The sequence below is a fragment of the Drosophila eugracilis genome, unplaced genomic scaffold (assembly GCF_018153835.1).
Source record: "Drosophila eugracilis isolate 14026-0451.02 unplaced genomic scaffold, ASM1815383v1 contig_974, whole genome shotgun sequence".
In the NCBI taxonomy this organism is placed as follows: domain Eukaryota; kingdom Metazoa; phylum Arthropoda; class Insecta; order Diptera; family Drosophilidae; genus Drosophila; species Drosophila eugracilis.
In genome coordinates, this window is record NW_024573893.1 from 745812 (window position 1) to 769810 (window position 23999).

At 41.3% G+C, this 23999-nt stretch overlaps 8 protein-coding genes across 13 annotated transcripts in view; 5 read left to right on the forward strand and 3 right to left on the reverse strand.

Moving 5' to 3' along the window:
• The window catches only part of LOC108115147 (protein doublesex), a 46152-nt gene extending 44263 nt beyond the window's left edge, over positions 1–1889 (forward strand). For all 4 annotated transcript variants that reach the window (XM_017226448.2, XM_017226450.2, XM_017226447.2 and 1 more), the window contains exon 5: positions 1468–1889. The gene's annotated coding sequence lies outside the window, so the exon portion shown is untranslated. The remainder of the gene's footprint in view (positions 1–1467) is intronic.
• Positions 1890–2005: 116 nt separating this feature from the next.
• Positions 2006–6329, reverse strand: LOC108115146 (transcription termination factor 2). The gene is given in 8 exon segments (XM_017226445.2): positions 2006–2723; positions 2725–3159; positions 3161–3325; positions 3387–3797; positions 3799–4244; positions 4322–4640; positions 4914–6127; positions 6191–6329. Coding segments are annotated over 8 exon segments (3225 nt in total). The 5' UTR covers positions 6261–6329; the 3' UTR covers positions 2006–2558.
• A 308-nt stretch (positions 6330–6637) lies between these two features.
• LOC108115177 (transcription termination factor 2) lies at positions 6638–10244 on the forward strand. The gene is given in 6 exon segments (XM_017226501.2): positions 6638–6685; positions 6746–6988; positions 7047–7444; positions 7678–8010; positions 8012–9079; positions 9156–10244. Coding segments are annotated over 6 exon segments (2928 nt in total). The 5' UTR covers positions 6638–6672; the 3' UTR covers positions 10029–10244.
• An 87-nt stretch (positions 10245–10331) lies between these two features.
• Positions 10332–12717, reverse strand: LOC108115057 (uncharacterized zinc finger protein CG2678). Its single transcript, XM_017226303.2, has 5 exons — positions 12091–12717; positions 11939–12016; positions 11391–11879; positions 11074–11217; positions 10332–11010 (listed from the first exon to the last, which is right to left on the reverse strand). Exons 1-5 carry the CDS (start codon positions 12555–12557, stop codon positions 10713–10715), a joined length of 1476 nt encoding a protein of 491 aa, XP_017081792.2. The 5' UTR covers positions 12558–12717; the 3' UTR covers positions 10332–10712.
• A 516-nt stretch (positions 12718–13233) lies between these two features.
• On the forward strand, positions 13234–14555 carry LOC108115064 (putative riboflavin kinase). The gene is made up of 3 exons (XM_017226312.2): positions 13234–13310; positions 13376–13590; positions 13655–14555. Exons 1-3 carry the CDS (start codon positions 13291–13293, stop codon positions 14029–14031), a joined length of 612 nt encoding a protein of 203 aa, XP_017081801.1. The 5' UTR covers positions 13234–13290; the 3' UTR covers positions 14032–14555.
• A 278-nt stretch (positions 14556–14833) lies between these two features.
• LOC108115167 (amidophosphoribosyltransferase) lies at positions 14834–17024 on the forward strand. Of its 2 annotated transcripts, none has more exons than XM_017226485.2 (2): positions 14834–14926; positions 15004–17024. In XM_017226485.2, the coding sequence occupies exon 2, from the start codon at positions 15011–15013 to the stop codon at positions 16643–16645; it is 1635 nt and encodes a 544-aa protein (XP_017081974.1). In that variant the 5' UTR covers positions 14834–14926; positions 15004–15010; the 3' UTR covers positions 16646–17024. The 2 variants fall into 2 exon arrangements, with proteins under 2 accessions (XP_017081974.1, XP_017081975.1); XM_017226486.2 differs by having other exon boundaries at positions 15007–17024.
• Positions 17025–17447: 423 nt separating this feature from the next.
• On the reverse strand, positions 17448–19074 carry LOC108115168 (transcription initiation factor TFIID subunit 7). The gene is made up of 2 exons (XM_017226487.2): positions 18865–19074; positions 17448–18804 (listed from the first exon to the last, which is right to left on the reverse strand). Exons 1-2 carry the CDS (start codon positions 18961–18963, stop codon positions 17560–17562), a joined length of 1344 nt encoding a protein of 447 aa, XP_017081976.2. The 5' UTR covers positions 18964–19074; the 3' UTR covers positions 17448–17559.
• Positions 19075–19428: 354 nt separating this feature from the next.
• On the forward strand, positions 19429–23950 carry LOC108115173 (ER membrane protein complex subunit 1). Of its 2 annotated transcripts, XM_017226492.2 has the most exons (13): positions 19429–19665; positions 19735–20377; positions 20618–20764; positions 20822–21134; positions 21217–21237; positions 21595–21929; positions 21981–22175; positions 22238–22315; positions 22374–22575; positions 22635–22787; positions 22847–23017; positions 23083–23316; positions 23376–23950. In XM_017226492.2, exons 1-13 carry the CDS (start codon positions 19571–19573, stop codon positions 23534–23536), a joined length of 2748 nt encoding a protein of 915 aa, XP_017081981.2. In that variant the 5' UTR covers positions 19429–19570; the 3' UTR covers positions 23537–23950. The 2 variants fall into 2 exon arrangements, with proteins under 2 accessions (XP_017081981.2, XP_017081982.2); XM_017226493.2 differs by lacking the exon at positions 21217–21237.
• The last annotated feature ends 49 nt before the right edge of the window (positions 23951–23999 follow it).

Here is a 23999-nt window from a genome sequence, read left to right on the forward strand (position 1 = left end):
AGTTCGGTTTCGGTTTCAGCTTACGCTGCTCGAATTTCGCCCTGACATTTCGCTCTTGTTTGTGTCCCATTCGGACTCAGCTCCTCCTCCACCACCAGGTCCATGGCACTTTCAGCTCAGATCGCTCACACATATTCATTTGTTTTTGGGGTTCGTGTTTATTATTCTTCAACGCCGTCTTGCCCTTGCGTGCGAAGCGCCCTTCGGTGTTTATGGTGCCGCGTTACGCTCCCTCTTCAGTTTTTTAGTGGACACGCATTATTAAAAAATAAACAATAATGTATGGTGTATACAAAACCAGAAACCAAAGCAAACCAATACGAAACGAAACGAACTCAGCCGCCGTCAGCTTAGCTCGAGGCCCTCAAGAATCATTTTCAGCTACTCCTTTTTCACTGGAAACTTTTTCGTGGCAATCGTAAAACTTCGACTCAAACTGCAAAGGCATATAAAAAAGACATAAAGTCGCCAAATTCCAGAAGTACGAAGAATAGGGTGTACTCTATGGGCCAATGATAAATGTCCTTAAAGGATAAGTTTAAGGGTGTTCAAGTTTAATTTTGTTTTTAAATGAGTTTAATACTTATAGACTAAACTGAAAACAATTCAATAAGACTTTTAGACTTTGTTGCAATTCTTAAATCTACTTTTTTAACAACTTAACTTAAATGTAGTGAACAAGTTAAAATATATTCAAATAACTGAGACATACCAAAAACATCTTTAACACGACAGAGAATATAAATCTAAAATGTAAAAAAAAATAGTTTTGTATTTTTTATACAATTTATATATTACCTGTTCTAATAATCCCTTTAAATCGCATTTGAAATTATGTGGTAGGGTGGGGTGGAAGTGGTTTCCAATGTAATCTTGAGCTTAAATGTCTAGGACAATTAGAAATCAGGCAAAACGAATCGAAAATCGAGATTCAGCGCCTGCCGCATTATCTTAAAACGCGTCGTAAAAATCACATTTCGCATTATAAAAATCAAGCTCTCGGGTCAGAGCCCAGCTGCTTCCCATATTGTACGGACCTGGCTACCGATCCATCCTTTCCATCCCAGCAACTTGGTCTGGTCGTGGGCAATGGTGGCCATTAAAATGGCTTTTACGAGCGCCAGAGCGCAGCTCATTGCCTAAGAGTCCGAGGACACGGACTGGGCCAGGTAAGCAGGTAAGCTGGCCAAGGATATTTTAGCCCGGTGTCGTCTTCGCCTCAGCTGCCTTTGACTGACTGTCAGACATTACAATGATTTTAATGGGTTTTATGGCCGAGACAGTGCGCCCATATGGGCGCTCTGGGATCGTTGGCATTAAAAATTGTTTAATGCTGCGCTCGGTCTTAAGCATATTACCAATGCAATATTGAATTTCAAACTAATTAACAACTATGCAGAAGAAATTTCTTCAAGTTGCCTGCCTAACTAATAAAATAATTATTTTTTTCCCTTTGTCTTTTCACAGCGATAATTAAGTAATATCAGCACCATTAGAATGGATGACTCTAACTTAACCAGCGCGGAACGGAAAATCCCAGCTTATGCAAAACGTTATTTAATATCTAACCAGGCTTTGACATAATTCCAACAAATTGTGAAAATCATAAAACACACCTAGATTATGAAAATGTAATCCCCCGTAAACCTTTTCAAATTGATCTCAAAAACTAAAAAAATAAACACACATAATTCTTAAAAATGGTGAACTTTAAGCATAAACAATGATGAATATGTTAGTAGTAGCTCTTGTATTGTATATAACACACACTTATTTTTTTAATGTTTATAAGCAAGAATATATCCAAGAATCTAATATCGATCAGCACAAAGTTAAAACATCTTTAAACCTACCATAGGCACAATTTTAAAATAACAAGTTCTAGTCCTAAGCATGAGCACTTAAATTCGAAATCGTTATTGTACAGCGAGCGATATAGCAAAAGGAAAGGAGTATCAGATTATTTTATTCAAAATTGTTCTATATATTATATATTGATATGAGATTATCAGCTTGAAACATATACATTTTATTTCAATCCTCTTAAGAGTACATTACATTTTTCTTGGGCTGTGCGCTGCCATGTGAAGAAAGCATGCGGTTTTTTATTACTTCGTGAGAACTGATCTGTCTGATCTGAAAATAGTGTAGCGTACTTTTCTAAACTTAAGAAAACACGGTTTTCTTTTATACATTAAACATTTCTTTTGTACAGTTTGACAAAAACCAAATATGTTATGCTATTCAGATTGTAGTGGAATTCGATTGTATCCGCTTAAAAAAAAAACGCGAAATATAAGATTAAGGATATCAAAACCTAGTAGAACACATTTCAATTTTAATGGAACTCACTATAAATCACCAAACACTTTAAATGGTATTCTAGTTAATTTTAATACAAAAGCTTCGAAACAAAGAACTAAAAACATAAAGAAAATTTACATTTATCTTGAATAAAAATTTCGCTGTAAATAAAATTGAATGCTGTTTTCTATGGAATGAATATGCAAGACGAAAACGTTGAACTTAAATAAAAATTTAAAGCATTTTGCACAATCTCACATCCCAAACAGGCCTTTAAGGTCGTCCATCGTGAGTTTGGAGCTAACTGTGGAACCTGTTAGGACACCTTCGGCTAGTTCCAATTTCTTATCCTGCAAGGCTTTGATCCGTTGCTCAACAGTGTCCACGCACATAAACTTGTAGATAATGACGTCTTTTTTTCTGTCCAACGCGGTAAATACGGTCCTGAGCTTGAGCCTCCAACTGAGGATTCCAGTGGAGATCCAAAAGCAACAGGTGATTAGCACCAACCAGATTTAAGCCCACACCGCCAGCGGTAAGGGAGAGCAAAAGAATGCGATTTGGGTTCTTGGGATCGTTGAACTTGTTCACGATGTCTTGACGGCTTTTCGCAGGAACGCTTCCGTTTAGCGACAGAGACGGCACACCGTCGTTTTCCAAGTAAGTGCGTAGAATGTTCAACACCGATGTCCATTGCGATACAACTATTGCTTTATCGTCCAAAGTATTCAGAATCGATGTCTTCAGAATTTTAATAACCTCGGAAATTTTAGAGGAGGGACGGTTTAGATCGAATACCGGGTTAGTGCGCTTAAGCAGATTTTTTGAGGCCTTGGCGATGCGAGCTTCATCTGCTTCCCAGAGAGGCGTCGTTATCGCCACCTCGAGCGGCCCCGAAAGGCTGAGACTCCGTAGAGGTGTCGGTAATGGCCAGTTTATTGAGCTGCGCTAACAAGTCGATTTCCGGCGTATCACTACTGTCACTATTGTCCATATTCTGGGACTCCTCCGATTCCAGCATCTAAAGAAATAGATACAATGTTAAGTTAAATGACCATGTAGAAGGTGTGGTTTCAACTTACCGCGTCGATTAACGCGGGATGACAGCATATCTGTCGCAGTCGCAGCAATAGTAGCAGGATATCATGAGCCTTGACCTCCCTGTTACCTCCGGCCATTTTGGAGAACTTTTCATGCATCTTATAATATGCGCCATTAGGGTCTTTAATTTGATTGTAGGTTGGTTTGTTCGCTTCGCTTCTGTAATTATAATCCGTGTCTCTTTCGGCGCGCCGATGGAGAAACTCAGCGAATAAAGTCCTGGAATAAGTCATCACAGTTTGGTAGACATTCATCTCTTCAGTGCCCAGCGAGATTTCCATCAGACGCATTTCTTTATTCGGCAAACTATTCAATTTGCCATCAATCTGCAGCTGTGCCTTCGTCCGCCTCAGCATAAGGGACTTCATGAGTAGATTGAGGCGGTTCTTTCCCACCAGCGCTCTTGTTGTCAATCCACTTCTTCCACGTGTTTAAATCATCGAAAGGAGAGCACCGCAAAAACTTTAAAAGTGCATATACATCCATCTCCTTGTTTTGAATAGGAGTACCGGTCAAAGCCCAACGATATTTGCCCCGCAAATCATTAACTGCCATCGATGACTGCGACTTGTGGTTGCGGATCACATGCGCCTCGTCCAAAATGATCCGACGCCACTTTACGCCAAACACGGCACTTAAACTCTTGTGCTCCCGGGCCACAATTTGGTACGTTGTCACGACAATGTCGTATGTACGAAGGTGCTTGCCTTTGGTCTCCCGATTGTTGCCATGGTGCACGCAAACGGTCAGCTTGTGACGTGACACCTTGGATTCCACTTCATTCTCCCATTGACGCAGTAAGCTGGCCGGGCACACTACCAAGGTGCCACCCTTGTGAGCTAAAAATTGTTAATAAATTTAAAAACAATTTATAGAGTAAGTATCCAACATGTACACTTCAAATTATGACACTTACAGTCTTTACGACCTTTTGAGGTCCATCCACCCTTTTGCTTTTTGCTTTTCTCATCCTCATTGTCGCTGCCGCTGCTCTGTTCGTCGTCTTCACTTGTCTCTTGGCGATTTTTGCATTCCAGCACAGATGAGATCATGGTCAGGGTTTTTCCCAAGCCCATATCGTCACCCAGAATTCCTCCGCGGGGAAGCTGACTTTCGCGCCATTTCATCCAGGCCAGGGCGTGCTTTTGGTGGTCCATAAGAGTTACCTTAAGACCCTTTGGATCCTCCGCCAGCACTTCTGGGCCAGGGCAATCCTTCAGTGAACCATGTAGGTCCTAAAAAGACAATAATTAGCTGGAATGCAGTTATCTGGAAGGAGCGGATTTGCCACTAACAAGATCAGAATAGGAATTTGTAATCTTAGCATGCTCTAGAAAAACCGCCGCACAGTAACTCGTGCCCAGCGACCTCCAAATTAAGCATGCTGCTCAGATATCCGTTCTGGCTCATCACATATACAAATAAATAATAGGCTAAAAAGTCGGAAAATACGACTTCTAGGTTGCTTTCTATCAAGCCAGATTCTGTATATAAGTAACCTATGTTACCTTCAGAGATTCCAGGGTTAGAGCCTTCTGGTTATTAAAGGTGGCCATTCCGATGGTGCCCGTGTAGACAGGCTGAATCTGATTGACCGCCGCCGACAACTCATCCCAGTCAGGAGTATCGATTGATGGGGCTTTGGGTGGATTAAAAATTCCTTTAGCCACCTTGATGGCGGGTGCATTACTCGGTTCCACCTTTAACTTGTTGACATACTGCTCAGCGACTTCAAGCTCGGCGCGCAGGATGCTGATACGCTTCTTAATTTGGCTGCCATTGTCGGGCAGTTTATGGGCCACCTTCTCGTACAGTTTCTCCGTATCGGTCACCTGGACACGCTTCTCCGCCAATTTGCGCATCTCCTCCTCGTAAACAACCTGGCTGACTACCATAGTGTTTTCGCTTTTTACACGTAAATTACTTGAGTCGGAGGGTAAGGTCTTTTGCTTGAGGGCCGCCAGTATTGTGGGCTGGCTTAAATTCTTAGTGGACTGGACCAATGAACCACCAGCAGCGTTTCTTGGCGAGAAGGATCTGGATGGACGCACAACTGAATGTCCCAACATATTTTCCTTGTTGTTACTGGCGTCTTCATCTGTACTGGATGATATCTCGATCGTCGTGTCCTTGTTGCTGAGAATGAGCACGTCACTGCCACTGGAGTCGTCCAGAACTTGAGGATCAGCTTGAATCGGTGCGATTGTCGAGTGCAGAGCGTCCTGGATATTGCCAGCAAACTGAGTAGTGTAGCGCGGAACTATAGCGGGCGTCGGGGTAGTTTCCTGGGCCACATCACTGTATTCAATCTCGCTGTCTTCATCGCTTAGATCCTGGGGTCGCACCCCAGTAATACTCATACGCGTACAGGGAGATAGTGCGCGCTGTTCCACCTCCTCGTCCTCATCTTCACTATCAGATGGTATTTCCAATGGCTTCTTTCTGGATCGCCTGATAGGCGGTCGAACGCTGACGTCTCCAGAGTCATCGGATTCGTGCGATACCTCAGATTTTTCTGATTCACTTGCTTCCTCTGAGTCCGCCGACTCAGCAGACTCCTCGGATTCGTCCGAATGTTCTGATTCCTCCTCTGTTTCCGTTTCATCTATAACCACGCCACCTCCGTTGCTATTGTGGCTGCTGGGGCGCGAGGATTTGCTAAGGCGCGAGGATTGGCTAAGCCTAGAGGATTTCCTAAGCCGCGAGGATTTACGTGATTGCCCTAGATCCCATGAAGAGTAATCGAAGTAAGTACCACATCCAATCCCCACTATGTATTACATACCTAAGCTCGTGTTGTCTACCACAGAATCCTCTCCCTCGTCACTATAGAATTGTTCGCTTTCACTGCTCATAGTTATTTATGTAGATATTTTACAAAAATGCTCTAAAAATCAGGCGCCATTTAATTCAATAGCAGTGTGCGAAGTGTGGCCAGACAATATCGATATGTCGTACTATGCAACTGTGTGGAAATAAAAACGGATTTATTTAAATATAAGACTGTAAATTTTTTTGGTTATGCTATTTTCGCTGCCTGAATCAACATTTATGGTCTTATAAAATAAAATTAGAACTGTCATTAAATACAAAAAAATAAAAACAGCACTAAAAGAATTTGTTCACCCATTTTTTCCAGATGCGGTTCTGTGTAGACTGGACTACCCCTAACTTAGGCAGATTTGATACTATCGAAATTCCATTTATCGATTACACAGTGACCACAAAATTTTCTACAAGTTTAAATGCGCACTTTATAGCACGAGAATGGCGCCAGGCAGTAAGGTCAAAGTAAGATTCATAAAGCTTTTTAATTAAGCTTAATTTAATCCTTTTTTAGGGTCACATAGTCCGATCCCGAAATCGCCACCCTGTTGCAGTTCGTCGGTGGTCAGAAGCCTAAATAACTCCTCTTGTGAGTACGAAAAGTCTTCGGATTATCCAATAGAAATTTTTTCGTCATCTGAAGATGATGAACAACCATGCAGCTTGCAAGATCAGACAATCTTTGACTTTACGGTAAGTCCTGATGAAATTGGCAATCAGCAGGAACCAGATGATATAGTTTTGGAATTGTCTAGTGGTAAGAGGGTGAATCAACGGAAGCCACTATGTGTCAGTTTTATTTATTTTTCCAACAGAATATGCAAACAATTCAGATGCAATCTTCGTCAGTGCATCGGAGTACTTTGAAAAGAAGAAGCAAATCGATCAGCTAGTGCAGAATGTGCTTACATTAGAGCTAACGCAGCGACAACTGGAAGAGAATGGGTCTAGCGGCAAAGAGCTTATCGAAATAAAATCACGTCTGGAGAAGTTTAATGCACGCCTGGTGGCACTAGGCGAGTTTCTGGACACGCTGCGCGTGGAAGAGGATAAGACGGCGATCAGAATCAAAGAGGAGCCCGAGCAGATTGTCCAGTTCGAACAACCCCAGTGGTCCAATCTATACTCTGGCCTGAACCGCTACCGTCACAAGTCCAATCACTCTTCAGCCGAGTTCTATCAGCATAAGAGCAACATAATCGAAAGCCTGAAGGTAGTATAGTAGTATATCCTGACTTAAAAGTGTGTTTTGGTAACTTAGGACCTGTTCGGTTTGATTTTGAAAGAATTCATTGACGTTTTTAGTTTCTTCTTTCTTACAATTGCAAATACTAGTGCACTGCATAGGTCCATAAAAATCCAGAACATTTTGGTGTACTTAACGTGCTTCTGGAGTCAACAAATTCTATTTATCATTTATAATTAAACTATTATTTATTTATTTAGATTTTGTATGAGCCTTCTGAGCCAAGTTCTACGTACGTGGACTTGGAGAAGCAACCTGCACTTCTGACGGTCCGTCTACTAAAGCATCAACAGGCTGCCCTGAAATGGATGCAGTTCCGCGAGCGACAGAAGATAAGTGGCGGAATCCTTGCCGACGACATGGGTCTGGGAAAGACTCTGTCTATGATAGCCCTGATTCTTGCATCACTGGAAAGTAAAAATAAAAAACGGGAAAAGAAGCAGCGTGCTTTAGAGCTTCAGTGGACAGAGGAGTTTAATCGATTGAAGACCAAGAAAATCCGAACTTTTCGCTTGTTCGATGATGATGAAGAGGAGTCTGCAAGAAGAAGAAAAATACGAGCCACCAAAAAAGCGATTATGTGAGGCTAAGAGTAAGAAAATGGCAAAATCTCCCACTTTTGATAAAGAAGACAAATATGGAGAGGAAAAAGAAAAGAATGAGCCGACAGTAAAGTCCCCCGAACCCTTAGAATTCAGTTCAGATGAAGACGATTTAAAAAACGAACGCTACCCTACAGCAGGCACATTAGTTGTGTGTCCTATGAGCGTGATGTGTCAGTGGGCCCAGGAAGTGGTCTCTAAGGTGGCAGCGAATGGCATCAAGGTTCTGACATATCACGGTGCCAATCGTCGTGATATTGGGTTACAGACATTTAGGAGCTACGATTTGGTCATTACGTCATATAATCTTGTGGTAAGCGAGCTTAAGCGATTTGGAATCGCTTCGCTGCTGTTCGCCGTTCACTGGAATCGGGTGATTCTAGACGAAGCCCATATCATTCGGAACGTTAAGACCAGTTGCTGTTACTCAATTTGCCAGCTGCGAGCCCGTTGTCATTGGGCCTTGACTGGAACTCCTGTCCAGAATCTAGCCTTTGATGTTTTTGCCCTACTACGCTTTCTGGAAGTGCCAAACTTTCAGGACCTTCAGCAATGGAAAAGGTATTTAAACGAAGGCATGCCCGGTCACCGCCGTCTGAAATTCATCATTAAGCCTCTAATGCTGCGCAGGACAAAACAACAACTGCAGGAGTCGGGTGATATGCCTGCACTGCCTCCTATAAAAATTGAACTTATCTGCGTGCAGCTCTCAAAGCAAGAGATGTCTGTGTACCAGATCTTGTCTGCCATCTCCCAAAGGATCTTTTTGCAGTTTCTGCTGCAACGCGAGAAGGGAAATAGCGACTTAAATTATTATTCTCTAGAAAGGACGCCGCAGTTTATAAACGAAAAAATATTGGATCCAAAGTACATGGAAATCTACAACAGATTTCTGAGTTCGCTGGGCTACCATCCGGGAGAAAAGATACATGGTATAGTTATCCTGGTGCTGCTCCTGCGCTTGCGACAGTTTTGCTGCCATCCTGGTCTAATGATTGGGGTATGTTTTATTATTTACTTATACTGCCTAATAGTTTTACTAAATAAAAATAAATTGTATTTTCATCTTCTGTTAGATGCTGTGTGGTGCTATGACCGCCGAGGACATCCACAACGTGAGGATGGATGCCACAGGTGTAGAAGGTCAGCTTAAGCTGGATGTCCTTAATGAGTTGGACAAATACGGCAAACCCGCTGATGAAAATGATTTAACTGACGAAGAAAACAACTTTCCAACAAAAATCAAGCTGGAAAACATAAAACATGAGACAGACCTCAGTGAAATTAAGGAGGAGAAAATGCCTTGGGATATGGGAGATGAAGAAACATTGTCCAGTTCATCGGAGTCACTAGACTCGACCATAGCTGTCAAGCTGCTTAATCCTCAGAATCCCATCTTTGATTTCGCCTGCCCTTCTGCCAAACTAAAGTTAGTCATTGATAAGCTAGAGGAGCTCCTATCAAGCACCAACGACAAAATCATTGTTACATCTCAGTGGTTGAACTATCTGGCCATCATTCGTAACCGTCTGCAGGATCAGTCATGGGAAGTACTTGACTTCACTGGCTCGATGAGCGCCAAAGATCGCGAAAGTGTACTTCGAGAGTTTAACGAAAATAATGACAAGCGGGTTCTCTTGCTTTCCCTCACCGCTGGCGGTGTGGGACTCAATCTCAACGTGGCCAATCATATGCTAATGGTGGACCTACATTGGAACCCGCAACTGGAGCGGCAGGCTCAGGATCGTATCTATCGTTATGGTCAAAAAAAGCCTACATTCATTTATCGGTATATGTGCCAGGACACCGTGGAACAGCGAATTAAAGCGTTGCAAGATTACAAGCTTGAAATTGCCAAAGTGGTGCTTCCAGAGGAAGAGGGGGGATTGTCTGGACGCGGGGGCGGTGGTATCAACCTTAAGGAGCTACAAAAACTCTTCGCAATGTAAGATAAGCCAAGTTTTTTGTTCAATTTAAATTTTCCTTTGAACCAAAGATATAATTTAAGGGTTTTCAACCTATTCAATGTATTACTAGTAATAATCATGTTATTGCGTTAAATAGTTTTATGTTAAATTCCATCTTTTTGTGTTTGCGTATATACTTTATTTTGGAGCAAAAAATAAAAGTTATGTGCAGCAACTGTTATTAGAGTTAAGTATGAAGATATAAATGTGTATTTATTTAACAGTGGAATGTTTATATAATTTCTTAAATTTAATAACCCGAATACGAATAATAAAAATTGTTACATTTCTACATGTTTGGTTTTGAAAATTAGAGAATATTGGAGACTGGTGGTACATTATTTAACGAAGTTCTTTTCTCTCCACCTAAATAAAAAATTAGCCACTTTCTTATGACTTATAAGGGAAAAGTTATATAATGGAATACTAGATCTTCTTTAACAATAACTTGAACGTTAATCAAACTTTTTAAATAAAAATAAATTTATCACATTCATTTAGAATAGTAACTTTTAAAAAAATAAAGTCAGATAACAGAAACAATTTCGTTCATAACGAAAATACTTATTCGAGGATTACAAATCAGAGATCATTAAAAACTAAAATTGTAAGTTTCCAGTTAACAAATAATTGTCGAATTCAAGAAATTAGTGTTTCAAAAAGTGTTTAAAGGGCATCTGACCTACCAGCTTTAATCTTTTGTTGTTTTCCAAGAACGAATCGACTGGCAATCCGTTTAGACAAGATTTTTTCTGGGATTGATATCAAGTTGTTACTGTGAATTCGTTTTTTATGCCTTTGCAAATAAGTCATATCCAAAAATACCAACGAGCATAATTCGCAACGGAATAGATTGTTTTCTGAGCGAAATATTCCAGGTGTATCACGTTTATGGATATGCATGTGTCGATTAAGGCTGGAGTTGGCAGAAAAGTTCTTTAGGCAAATATGACAATAAGTTTTCCTGTTGGTTATAAAGCTTAATTACAGATAATAGAATGTCAGCTAAACTCAAATGCGCACTTACTTGTCCACTCCGAATGAGTTAATTTTCGGATCTATATTAGCATTATGATTCCACTTTAATGTCGTATCATCGTTTATTTCGACTTCAGTTTTCTCGCGGTTGCTTCTTTGAAGACATTTAATATGTTTTGGAGGATTCTTTTTGCTGAAATTGTCAAATAAGTAAATGTATTTACTGCAAGCTTAATATTTTAGAATGTTATGAGTTCTTATATTCTCTTTGGCGGAATAGGTCTCCGATCTGAAATCACATGGTTAACTATCGGATTGGAATAATAATGGATGAATCAATGTTATACTGCATAATTTCAAACTTACGTCTTAAGCAAGTCTGGACTCTTAGACGCGTCTCTAAACCTAGTCTTTATACATTCTAGTTTCATATCTTCTTCCCGGTCACTATCTTCCGAGTCTATTTCTTTTGCAGATTCAGATTGAAAAGATTCTCCCTTCAATATGTGCTCCCTCTGATGGATAATGAGCTGAAGGCCTTCAATGAACTCGGCAGAGCATTGGTTGCAGGATAGCGGACCGTCCCTGTCGTGGGTCCGAAGGTGATTTCTGCGGTAATCCTTTCGTATAAAAGTCTTCGGGCAGTGACTATGCGTTGGGTTGCTAACATGATTTAGTAGATGTCGCTTTAGTGTGTATTTATGTTTATAGGCGCGTGAGCAATAGGGGCACCTGGGGCACAGCTCAATGAAGTGGCTCCTCAGCGGAATCTGTGAATAAAACCTATTAGCACAGTGCGGGCACTTGTAGTAAGTATTGGCATCGCAATGCACCTGTCGGTGCTTTTCAGTCGTACTGAAAATGAAAAAGTTTAAAGTTTATAAAATGGTGTAGTACGACTTATCATTAGTTACCTCCCCAAATAAACAGTCTCCATTGCTTTTCCATCATCGCTCGTCTTTTTATTTGTATATTCTTGTTTTATTTCGTGGCTAAATCAGTTGTTTTTGAAAATAATTAAGAAACATTTTATGACATTCAAGGCTAGAATAGAAAATAGTCTTACTCTGGAGATTTCTTCGAGATCTCTTCCGGCTGCTTTCTTTTGGAACTAGTCCGCCTGCCAAGATATGGTTTGGAACAAGTTCTATTCTTTTGGATCTTGGTTTGCGGTATCTGTATATTATCAGGATCTTGAAGCTGATCCAAATCGCTTTGGATCTGCGCTTCCTTATTCGGATCCTGTTGACAATCGCTATCCAAAGAAACCGACTTGTTCAGCAGCCTGCAGAAGTGCTGGTAGCTACGTTCGCTTCTCCACTTAAATCGAAAGGCATTCTGGGCGGCAACGACGCAGGGCAGACACATGTACTGCGGCAATAGATCTCCGCGTTCCACTGGACGATTGGTGCACTGGGTCAGTGTGTGTGACAGACTCATTACGGGTTTGTCGAGTGCTGGATCACGGACATCGGCGAAGATATCCACCAGGGTGGTGGTATCGTTCATACAAGTTCGGCACAAGTTATTCATGATTTATTATCTGTAACTTTACCCACTACATCATTTTCCATCTATAATGTCATAACATTTACTTATGATGTTCCGCTAAGCATTTATTAAATAACATATGCAATAGACATGTGTCTTACAGTTAGTCTTCTCTGGTAATTCATAAAATTAAACTGTACTTATAGTGAAGGAGTATGCGTAAGTCGGATCTTTCTCGCTTTATGGCGAATGGCTGCAACGAGGGCTTCACATCTAGTTCTTAAAATCGAAAAAAGCAAAGTTTAATAAGATAAATATACAACAATAAAATAATAAATAAAATAAATACACAAATATAACAAAATATAAAACGAGAAAAGGTTACTAATTTTTGTTGGATTTATTTATTCTTATACTATTTGTATATATACATAATTCGACCTATAATTCTAATTTATACAAAAATATACGAATATGTATGTATCTTGTAAATGAATGTATTAAACGCTTATATTCATGAATATGAGACTGATACGGATGTAAATTTACAAAAATATACTAATTGAAATATAAATATTATATTAAGACTATTTTTTAAGGGTAATATTAAATATATTTGAATATCAAATAATATATGTATATATTGAACCCCTTCACATTCAATTTGCCTACACACATGCTTTAAAAAACTGGCCCAAGTTGGCAGTCCGCGGCAAACAGCTGATTACATTCTGATTGCTGAACGTTTGTGTGTTTATGAATATTATGCCGATCAATGGAAAGAGCAGTAGTTATGTGAGTGGCTAGGCGGCAATCACAACTTAAACACTCTGAAGAGAACCCCGCTTATTCCCCACCAGACTCGATAAATTGGCCCACTACGCTTTGCGGTCGCAGAAAATTCCGCAAATCAACAGCCCGTTAGCCTGTGGGAATCACTTCAAGCGCCACCGCAGCACATTTGGGTCAGAGTCCAAGGAAATACAGAAAATGCTAAGCCAACTACCTCTGTTCGCCGGAGGCGAGATAGTCCGAGGATTCGGACGCGGCTCCAAAGAACTGGGCATCCCAACAGGTTGGTGGCGACGTCAAGTGAATCCCGAAGGTCATTGCTAATTGATTATCAAACCACTTGTTAGCAAACTTTCCGCTGGAGGTTGTGAAATCACTGCCCGAATCACTGGAAACAGGTGTGTACTACGGCTGGGCCAACGTGGACGGAGGACCCGTATACAAAATGGTCCTTAGTGTCGGCTGGAATCCCTTCTACAACAATAAGGAGAAAAGCGTGGAGACGCACATGCTCCACGACTTTAACTGTGACCTGTACGGACAGATACTTAAGATCTGTATTGCGGGATATCTACGTCCCGAACGCAGTTTCGACTCCCTTGAAGCGCTAATAGCCGCCATTCGTACGGACATAGAGCAGGCCAAAGGGTTCTTGGAGGAAGAGGATAAGACCAAGTTAAAGGAGGCTCCGTTCTTCACAGAAAAGCTTTACACTTCGAAATAGCGATTTCGAACGTTTTCCTGGACAAGGCGGCCCAGCTGAAGGAGGCTCAACTATTCATCGAGAAACTCTGCCCCTGGAATTAAATATTCCACAAGTTATCTTATCACTCAATTTGCACGATGTACAAAGCGGAATTCGAATATCGATTCAAGTACTTAAGTTGGCTGTTTTCATTAAATTCCGATTTCCTCATCATGACACCGAACAATAATACCAATCGCATTTAACTTTTACACCAATCAGATTTATAAACTAAACATGTTGTTTAAAACTTATTACAGTTATATCTTACCTAATAAAAGGTACGATTTATAACTTCATAATGACTGGTATATTTTCCACTTACAAATTTCATTGTTAATTCTTTTATTAATGCAATATTATTTAAATTGGGTGTAGATAATTCTATTTGCCGTATTTTTGCAAATTAAGAAATATTAAAATCGGTATTCCAATAGCTATATCCTTAAATATTGATTAAATTTATACAAAAATACAGCAAACAAATAAAAAAAAGTTTTTTTAAATTTGCTTAACCTTGAATGTGGTTTTTATATGTACCTACATGAGAATAAGCATTATAGTTATTCCCAATTAGTATTCAAATAAATATACATTTCAATTATTTAAATTTTAATATGTTAATATGAAATGTAAATTCAAATAAGGGTTATGAAAGGATGTTTTTTTATATCAGTCTACACTTTTAAAATTCCAATTTGAAAATACAGAAAATCGTTGGAATGATTGGCTATCGATCCAGGGGCACCAACAACTATCGATAGCAGAGATCGATCGATATTAGGCTTGATCTCGTCCGATTTCGGAAAAACCAAGCTGCGCGTGCGAGCGTGCTAGGATTTTTCTTGTATAAAACAGTTGCGTAAACCAACAGGTAAATCAGATCGACGCTAGCTGCGCCACAAACTGCAATTAGCCACCTTTAATTACCATATTGCAAATATTTCCCAGCAGCAACATGTCAGCGCCCCAGCAGCAGCAACAACATGTGCGCGTGGTTGAACAACAACAGCAACAACAGGTGGTACCAGCTGAGGGGGTGACCTCCACTGTGGAATCGGAATCCAATTCCATCTCGGCCAGCAAGGAGCTAACCGGTTTGACGCACGAGTGCGGTGTTTTCGGAGCCATTGCTTGTGGAGATTGGCCCACCCAGATGGACATTGCTCACGTGATCTGTTTGGGACTGGTTGCACTGCAGCATCGCGGCCAGGAATCCGCTGGCATAGCCACCAGCGAGGGTAATTGCTCCAAGAACTTCAATGTGCACAAGGGCATGGGCATGATCAGCACCCTCTTTAACGATGACTCCATGAAGAAGCTACGCGGAAACCTGGGCATCGGACATACGCGCTACTCCACCGCTGGCGGATCGGGAGTGGTAAACTGCCAGCCCTTTGTGGTGCATACTGCTCACGGAGCTCTGGCCCTGGCCCACAATGGCGAGTTGGTCAACAACGAATCTCTGAGGAGGGAGGTATTGGCCAGAGGCGTGGGTTTGTCTACCCACAGCGACAGTGAATTGATTGCCCAATCGCTGTGCTGTGCCCCAGAAGATGTATCCGAACTCGACGGACCCAACTGGCCAGCCAGAATTAGGCATTTCATGATGCTGGCTCCACTCTCCTACTCACTGGTTATCATGTTGAAAGACAAGATCTACGCTGTAAGGGACACGTATGGCAACAGGCCGCTGTGCATTGGCAAGATCGTGCCTATCAATGCGGGACACGGTAATAAGTCCGATACCCCAGCTGATGGCTGGGTGGTTTCCAGTGAGAGCTGCGGATTCCTCTCGATCGGAGCTAGATATGTCCGCGAAGTGGAACCCGGAGAGATAGTGGAGCTCTCGCGGAGTGGCTACCGTACGGTGGATATCGTAGAACGACCCGACTTCAAGCGCATGGCGTTTTGTATATTTGAATATGTTTACTTCGCCCGTGGAGACAGTATCTTCGAAGGTCAGATGGTCTACACAGTGAGGCTGCAGTGCGGGCGGCAGCTGTGGCGAGAGGCTCCTGTGGAAGCGGATCTCGTAAGCTCCGTTCCAGAGTCCGGTACAGCGGCGGCCCATGGCTACGCACGTGAGTCTGGTATTGAGTTTGCTGAGGTTCTCTGTAGGAATCGGTACGTGGGACGAACTTTTATTCAACCCTCCACCAGGTTGCGGCAACTGGGAGTGGCCAAGAAGTTTGGAGCCCTGTCTGAGAACGTGGCTGGCAAGAGATTGGTACTGATAGACGATTCTATCGTGCGCGGCAACACCATTGGACCCATCATCAAGCTGCTAAGGGACGCAGGCGCCAGGGAAGTACACATTCGCATTGCCAGCCCACCGCTGCAGTATCCGTGCTATATGGGAATTAATATTCCAACTAGAGAGGAATTGATTGCCAACAAACTGAACGCCGAACAGTTAGCCAGGCATGTGGGCGCCGACAGTCTGGCTTATCTAAGCGTTGAGGGGCTTGTGGAAGCTGTGCAACTGAAGAATCGAGATGCAGGAGATGGCAAGTCTAAACCCACGGGTCACTGCACCGCCTGTCTTACAGGTGTCTATCCCGGTGGACTTCCTGATGAGCTAAGTTGGTGATCCCGGCTGAAGGCTGGTCGCTGAAAGTTTGAAAAGACTTTTGGAAACTAGTTTTGCACATTTTTGCCAACTACACAACAAAAAAAGTTACGCATGCAGTATGTAAAGCCTCAGAGGGCTCCGAATTGCTGTCACAAATTTTGCATTTAGTTTATCTAGCATTACAGCCCACCCATTCCTTTTTACACACTCTACCTTCTTAGATCTTAAGTGAAAAGCCCACGTGCTTCCTCGAACTAAAAGACACTGATTAGAGTCTGGTTTTGTCTCTGGAACTTCACGCTCATAGTACAAAATATAACACTCTATGTTTCCCATCTTGAATATCTTTAAAATTTGTTGATTGAGAATGCCAATAATAAAGACATTTAGACTACGATCGCCCAAGGCTTTAAGGTCTAACTTATTTCTTGTACATGGAAACACCTTGAAGATATAGAATTACGTATTCGATATCGTCCAGTTCAGGCCAAGGTATGTTCAATCAGCCGATGCCAATGGCCCACGCAGTAATGCATCAAGTAGATCATGGGTAACGCATTTAGCAGTTTTGATATGATTCTACTGAATTCCATATGACTATTATGTTATTATTGATTGTTGATAAGTCTATTATATGACATAACTCTATAGATAAAAAGAGTGAGTTTTCTTAAATGGTGACTTGCAAAAAATTAAATAACTGATAGCTAAGAAATTATAATCCTTAAGAAAATATTGATAAGCCAAATGATTAAGCAGAATTTCTTGGTATAGGCATAGGTCATTGCCTAGTTTCAGTTCATACAGTTCGCGGATCGGATTTGTGTGATTAATTAATATATATTTTTATTAATCTCTAAAAAAACATTTTAATAACTATATATAAGCTTATGCTAGTGTACAAAGAGTCGAACTAAATTAAACATTTCCTCTTAAGACTCCAGCATATTCTCAAAGTCCTTCAGCTCCAATTCTCTTTCAATAACCTGTGTGTATAGATTATCAAGGGTTTCCTGCATACGTTGCTTGAGCGTGGCATTCTGGATGGAGGCGATTTCTGTGGATTTCTGCATTTGCTGAGCTTTCAGATCACTGATCTGTCGCGTCAATTGACTGATCTTCTGGTGCACTTGTTGTTGCGAGTATTGTGGCTGTGGCTCGTCTATGAACTCCATGTTCTCAAACTCCTCTCGCTTTGTCAGCATCTGGTTGTCGTAGAATCCACTGGGCGCGGCAAGATTGGAACTAGAACCGGCTGCACTTAACTTGGGACTGCTGGCGTCACGGCCAAACATGGATTTGCTGAATTCGTTTTGTTCCATTTTTAGGCCGCCAGCTCCGGTATTACTGCCACTTGCACCAAAGAAGTCAGACATGCGAGAATCATCCGCAGATAGGCGAGACGATTCTTCCATCTCCCGTCGTTGCATGGTATTATTACCACGGTCCGGCTCATCTTCGTCATCCGTGGTGGACACCTCTTCGCCAAAGATGTCGTGGGCAGCCACTCCCATGTTAGGCGCCCGGTGGGAGGGAAAGTTGCTGGCTTCATCGTCATCGGACTCAACATTAATGTCCCGCTGTGAGCTCATTTCCATCATCGTTTTATCGCTTGCATGCATTGTGGTTTCATCCTGCAGCATGTCATCCGCGTCGTTATATGGCTTGACATCCGTTTGATCCAAGTCATCCATAGGCTTATCCTCCTCGTTAATGATTTCGTAGTCTACTCTGACTGCTTCGTTATCGATGCGGAGGAGGTGCTTTACTTCTTTCTCAATTTCGGGAGCTTCGACATTTTTTTTCTTTAAAGTTTTGCGGAATCGACGTTTTCGGACATTCTTGCAGGGTGGGGTAATGCCGTGGGGAAACAAGTACTTTTTGTCCACCTTGTTCGGGTCCTTCTTCTTGTTCTTGTTTGGTGACTCTTTTTCAGTTTCGTCCTCCGGCTCTTCCTTGCAAATGAGTATTTGACAGATATCTGCCGACTTGTAAAAGCTCTTGTTATCAATGGTCTTGTAGCTTTCCACGACAGTGGGCAGATCCACAAGTTTCGTGTACAACAGTTGATCATCTAGTCGCACTTCGCCGTATCTTAGATCCTGATCCAGTTGAATGGTCAGACGATCTTTCACGGTTCCAGCGTTAATTGCCTCATGTACACTATCTGCCAGTTCCTGCAGATTTACAGGGAAACAGATTATATTGCTTGATGTAAACAAAGAACTGTGTCTTACCTTTGGTATACGCAAGATAAACTGGCTTTCTAGTTCCACGCCATCATCACGCGGCTTATGTTCACCCTGCTTAACCTTGTCACTTTTCTTTTCGAACATTTTTATTAGGTTTTATTGGGCTAAAACCAAGATTTTACTAGAAGAATTGAAATCTTTTTAGTTTTAGGCCTAATAGAGATGACACTGATGGCACCGCTAGTGGTGGTAATCAACTTACATTTGATGGCTTTACTTACGATGTTTTTTAGGAGTGTTCTTACTATTGCCGCAATTTAAGTGGTTGTATAATCACTGGATATAGAGGTGTTTCTAAATGCCCTTACACCTAAGTATACGTATATATGTATAACATATATGCATCTATCTCTATACTACGGTATAATATAAACATAACAAGGTTTTACCATTTGCAAGCATTTCGTTAAAAAATATTCTATTGTAATTATATCATATATAACAAATATTCATTTTTTATTTTTTATTGGTTGTGTGCAGAAGGTATAAGAATTGTTTTGAAAATCGGAAAAAATTCGATAAGATATCGATAAAAAAGTAATAGCCAACCCTGCTCCAATTTCTCCTTCTCATCCCTGACGGAAAACACGAAATTAATGTGGATTTCTATTAATTTATAACATAAAAAGTCATCGGAAGTTGAACAATTAGAGCTCGCGTGAGTCTAAGGGGAGACAGCAAGGCGGACGACATGCAGCAGAAGTGGTTATTAACCGGTCTTTCGGTGGCGCTCCTATTGGGCACCTGCTCTGCGCTGTACGAAGACCAGATCAAAAAATTCGACTGGTGAGTGTGGCCCGATAACTGACCATTGACCCGGTGTTGATCCGGCGAAATAATTTGTTGCTTCTGCAGGAGAGGCGTGAATGTGGGTGCACTAAAGCACTCTCGCGTGGACCTGAACCATTTTCAGCCGCGTATTCTGGTCAGCACTCATGAGGGAGTTGTGGCCAGCTTGTGCGTAAAGACCGGCGAACTTGTGTGGCGTCAGGTGCTTGAACAAAAACCGCGCGGTGACATCAAGCTGCTCCAGGTGAGCGGATTCTCTGATGACAGTAGCGACACGGCCGCAGCTCCTGTGGGCAGCAATTTGGTTTTCGACATGCTTACCGTCCAGGGACATGCACCTGCTTTGGTGCGGGGCTGGAACACCAACATCGGCGCACTCGAATGGGAATGGTCCATCATGCCGCTGAACACGGAACGGGCTCAAGAGGCGCTGTGGTTCTACAGCAAATCCGTGCTCTACCACGTACTGCCCGCCTGGCGGAGCCACCTGGAGGTCACCGCGTACTTTGCCAGCTCAGGTCACAGCACTGGCAGCACCAGCAAAGTAATGGCCTCCTGGATCACCCCGGAGAGCTGCTCACTTAGCGGTACTTTCTACGTATGTTTGGATGGCAAACAATTAATTAGCCTGGATTTGGTTTCCAAGAGCGGACAGTTGATTCGTACTTCACTTGAGTCAGAGCCAAAGGGAAATCTTCAGTCCTTATCGGTAAGAAACTCCATTTAGGACTTCTTAAATTAAAATAAATTTTAAGATTTTATAATTATTCTTCACTAAATATTTCGTTTATAAGAAGAATAGATATTGATTATATACAAATTCATAATTTATATAAAAGAAAAACATTTCTTAGCTTAAATTTTAATAGTGCTGAATAATTTAATTGTTACTGTTAAACACAGGAAAATTTAAAACATGAATACAAGATTTCTTAACTCATTTTTACAGGGTTTTAATGGAGTTGTTATTGTGGATGGCAAACTTGTCAGTGTCAACAAGGACCAATCCGTCTGCAGTGGTCTGCAAAGTTCCAGCTACGCCGTGGGAAGCTTTAACTACCGTAAGATCTTGGCATACGCCGATCTGTCCTCTGGAGTAGGTTTAAACCTTTGAATATTTATGAAAGGTTTATTAATTACTTTGTTTTGGTAGATTCTTAAGATTAATTCCGTTTATCTGGATAACTGCGCACCGGCGACTGAGTTGGAACAGAGTTTACCTTTCCCAGCACATTTTGGTACTCCATCGCTGAACAACTTCGACTGCAAGCAGAAGAGAAGTGGCGAAGGCAAGAGTTGCCTGTTCCTGTTCAGCACCAGCTCCGATTCCATTGTTGCCGTGCAGAATGGACGCATCCGTTGGTCGCGAGAGGAAGCGCTTGCCAATGTGATTGATTCGCAGTTTGTCGATTTGCCTTTGGCTGATACTGAGGGTACTTTAGAGAGCGAGATGAAGGGCAAAGCCGGTGAGTGTTCTATTTTTAGTTATTATCATAAGCTCAATTCATTTAAATTTAAAATATTTATTCTTAAAAATTCATACCAAAGGTGATTTCACAAGTTTCGAGAGTAAGTGAATTTCCATAACAAATTAAGGCTTTATTTTTTTTAAATTTATAAATTTTTTATGTTTATAGTTTGTGACAGAAGTTTTACATATAACCACAATCAATTTAAGAAAAAAGTTAACTAATACTCCTATGCATGCCCTTTCATCTGCAGTCTAATTGCTAAATTCGCTATAACAACTGTTCTATGTTCTGTTAAGCACTTGGATCAATATTTAGTTATTTTTGTTGTTTTAAAATCGTACTATGTGAATTACAAGTTATTTAACTATTTGAATTTCTAGTCTGTTTAGTTTTGTTCTATATATCAATTGAACTGTGAATTTTACAACGATTAATTGGTTTTTTATTTAAACAGGAGACATTCTTAGTGCCTTTTTGCGTCGCATCACTACGCAAGCTGTTCAGATTAGAAGCTTAGTCCTTCATGTCATCGGTCTGGGACCTCCGCCAACGGATACCCAGCGAGCTGGCCTGGTTCGGGATTCATTTGGTCTCCACAAAATGTTGGTTATACTTACGCGTGCTGGGAAGATCTTTGGCATTGACAATGTCTCAGGAAAGCACCACTGGCAGCTGTATCTTCCCAATGTCAATGGATTTGCTAATGACGAACAGATGCGTCTTATTGTCCAGCGTTCGGCCAAACACTTCCCGCTTCAGCCTTTGTGCACAATTTTGGGCAAAGATTCTGTAAGTCTGAATGATTATTCACAAAGACTCTTAGCTAATGTATTTCTGTAGGTCAATGGCAATGGAGTGCTCTATCGCTTTAATCCCATCACTGGACAACCCGTTGAAGGCGGTCTTATTAATCTGGACTACAAAATAAAACAGTTATCGTTGCTGGGAGAAACCGAAAAGGACTTTGTAAAGGGCATTCTGTTGTTAGATGCTTCAAATCAGGTCCATGTGTATCCTCAACATGCGACACCATTAGTAAGAAACTAAATTTTATAGCAAACTCAATATAGTTATAAACTAATAACTTTCTTTTACAGGCTGATGGTATGTATCTGTATACAGCCGATGTGAAAACTGCAGAGTTATCCGGTTACTTTGTCAAATATGCAGGCGGTGTAAGTATTGCAAATGACAAACCCATGGGAAATTATCTAATTAAATTATTTCCGTCAGCAATTGACGAGCACGCATATTTGGAACGCTCGTCTGGGAGGCCACAACTCTGAGCAGCAGATTATCGGTGTTGCCGCCAAGAATCCCATCGAGCATGTCCACTCCCAGGGACGAGTGTTGGGAGATCGATCGGTGCTGTATAAGTACATCAACCCCAATTTAGTGGCCTTTGTTACTCAGGCGCCGGATGCCACACACAAATGTAAGTCTGCATAAGCTTCGTTTAAATTACAATCTATTAACATGACGCCTATTCCACAGCTGTGCTTAACTTGTATCTGGTTGATGTGGTGTCCGGCTCGGTAGTATTCACCATGACACATCGCAAGGTGCGTGCTCCATTAAGTATTGTTCACTCAGAGAATTGGCTGGCCTACTCCTACTTCAATGAGAAAGTGCGACGCACAGAGATAAGTAAGTTAAACAGACATTTGTATTCTGCGCATATTGATTAATCTTGATCTGTCTTATAGCCACCATTGAATTGTATGAGGGTAAGACCCAGGCGAACAGCAGTGTTTGGAGTTCCCTGCAGGCTCCACCAATGCCTCTTGTGGAGCGTCAGTCTTATATACTCCCCACAATTGTTGAGGCTCTTCGGGAGACAATCACAGAGCGCGGAATTACCAACAAGCATGTGCTCAGTAAGCTTTTACAAAAGAAATTTAAAGCTAAAAAATTTATTAATTACAATTTCCAAATATTTCAGTCGGCACTGCCAGTGGATCGATTGTTGAAATGCCATGGCATTTGCTGGATCCTCGTCGTCCTATAGCCTCCACTACTCAGGGACGTGAGGAGGGAGCCATTCCCTACATACCCGAGTTGCCTTTGCCAACGGAAAGCCATATAAACTACAACCAGACGGTCTCTCGTCTGCGTAATATTTATACAGCGCCCAGTGGTCTGGAGAGTACCTGTCTAGTCGTTGCTACGGGTTTAGGTAAGCAGTATTGCATCCTTATTCGTTATAAAAAATATCAAATTTAATTTTTTTTCAAGATTTGTTCGTTACGCGCGTGGCGCCATCAAAGACTTTCGATTTATTGAAGGAGGACTTTGACTATATTCTCATTTCCATAGTGCTAGTAGCGCTCACATCAGGATCGTTGATTGTTAAGCATTTAGCGTCACGTAAATTGCTCAAGCAGGCGTGGAAATAGGGGCTTGGCATTATTATTAAATAATTGCTTTATATAAATATATAAAATTGTACTGCGACCAAATACAACAAGGGAGGATGAAATGATGAAAAAGGGAAATCGGCGATAAGAGTATTTATATACATACATAATTCTGATAGCTGCATTACATCCCATAATGCGATTAAAACTTTTTCTCAACGCTAAGCCTAGGCAATTATTTATAAATAATTATATAGCGTTAAAACATCAAATAATTATAATTAGCTGTTGAAAGGTTTTCATTGCATTTTCTTGTTCCTTTGATTTGTGTTCGTTTGGATTTCCATATACGAAAAATATCAGCATTGAAAGTGTGTTTAAAAAAATGTAGTTAATAAAAGCATTTGTAAAGGAAGACAATGGTAAAGTAAATAAAACAATTTTTCATCACAATAAAAATGTGTTTGCATTGTTAAATTTTAACTTAGGTGTTTTCAAGTAA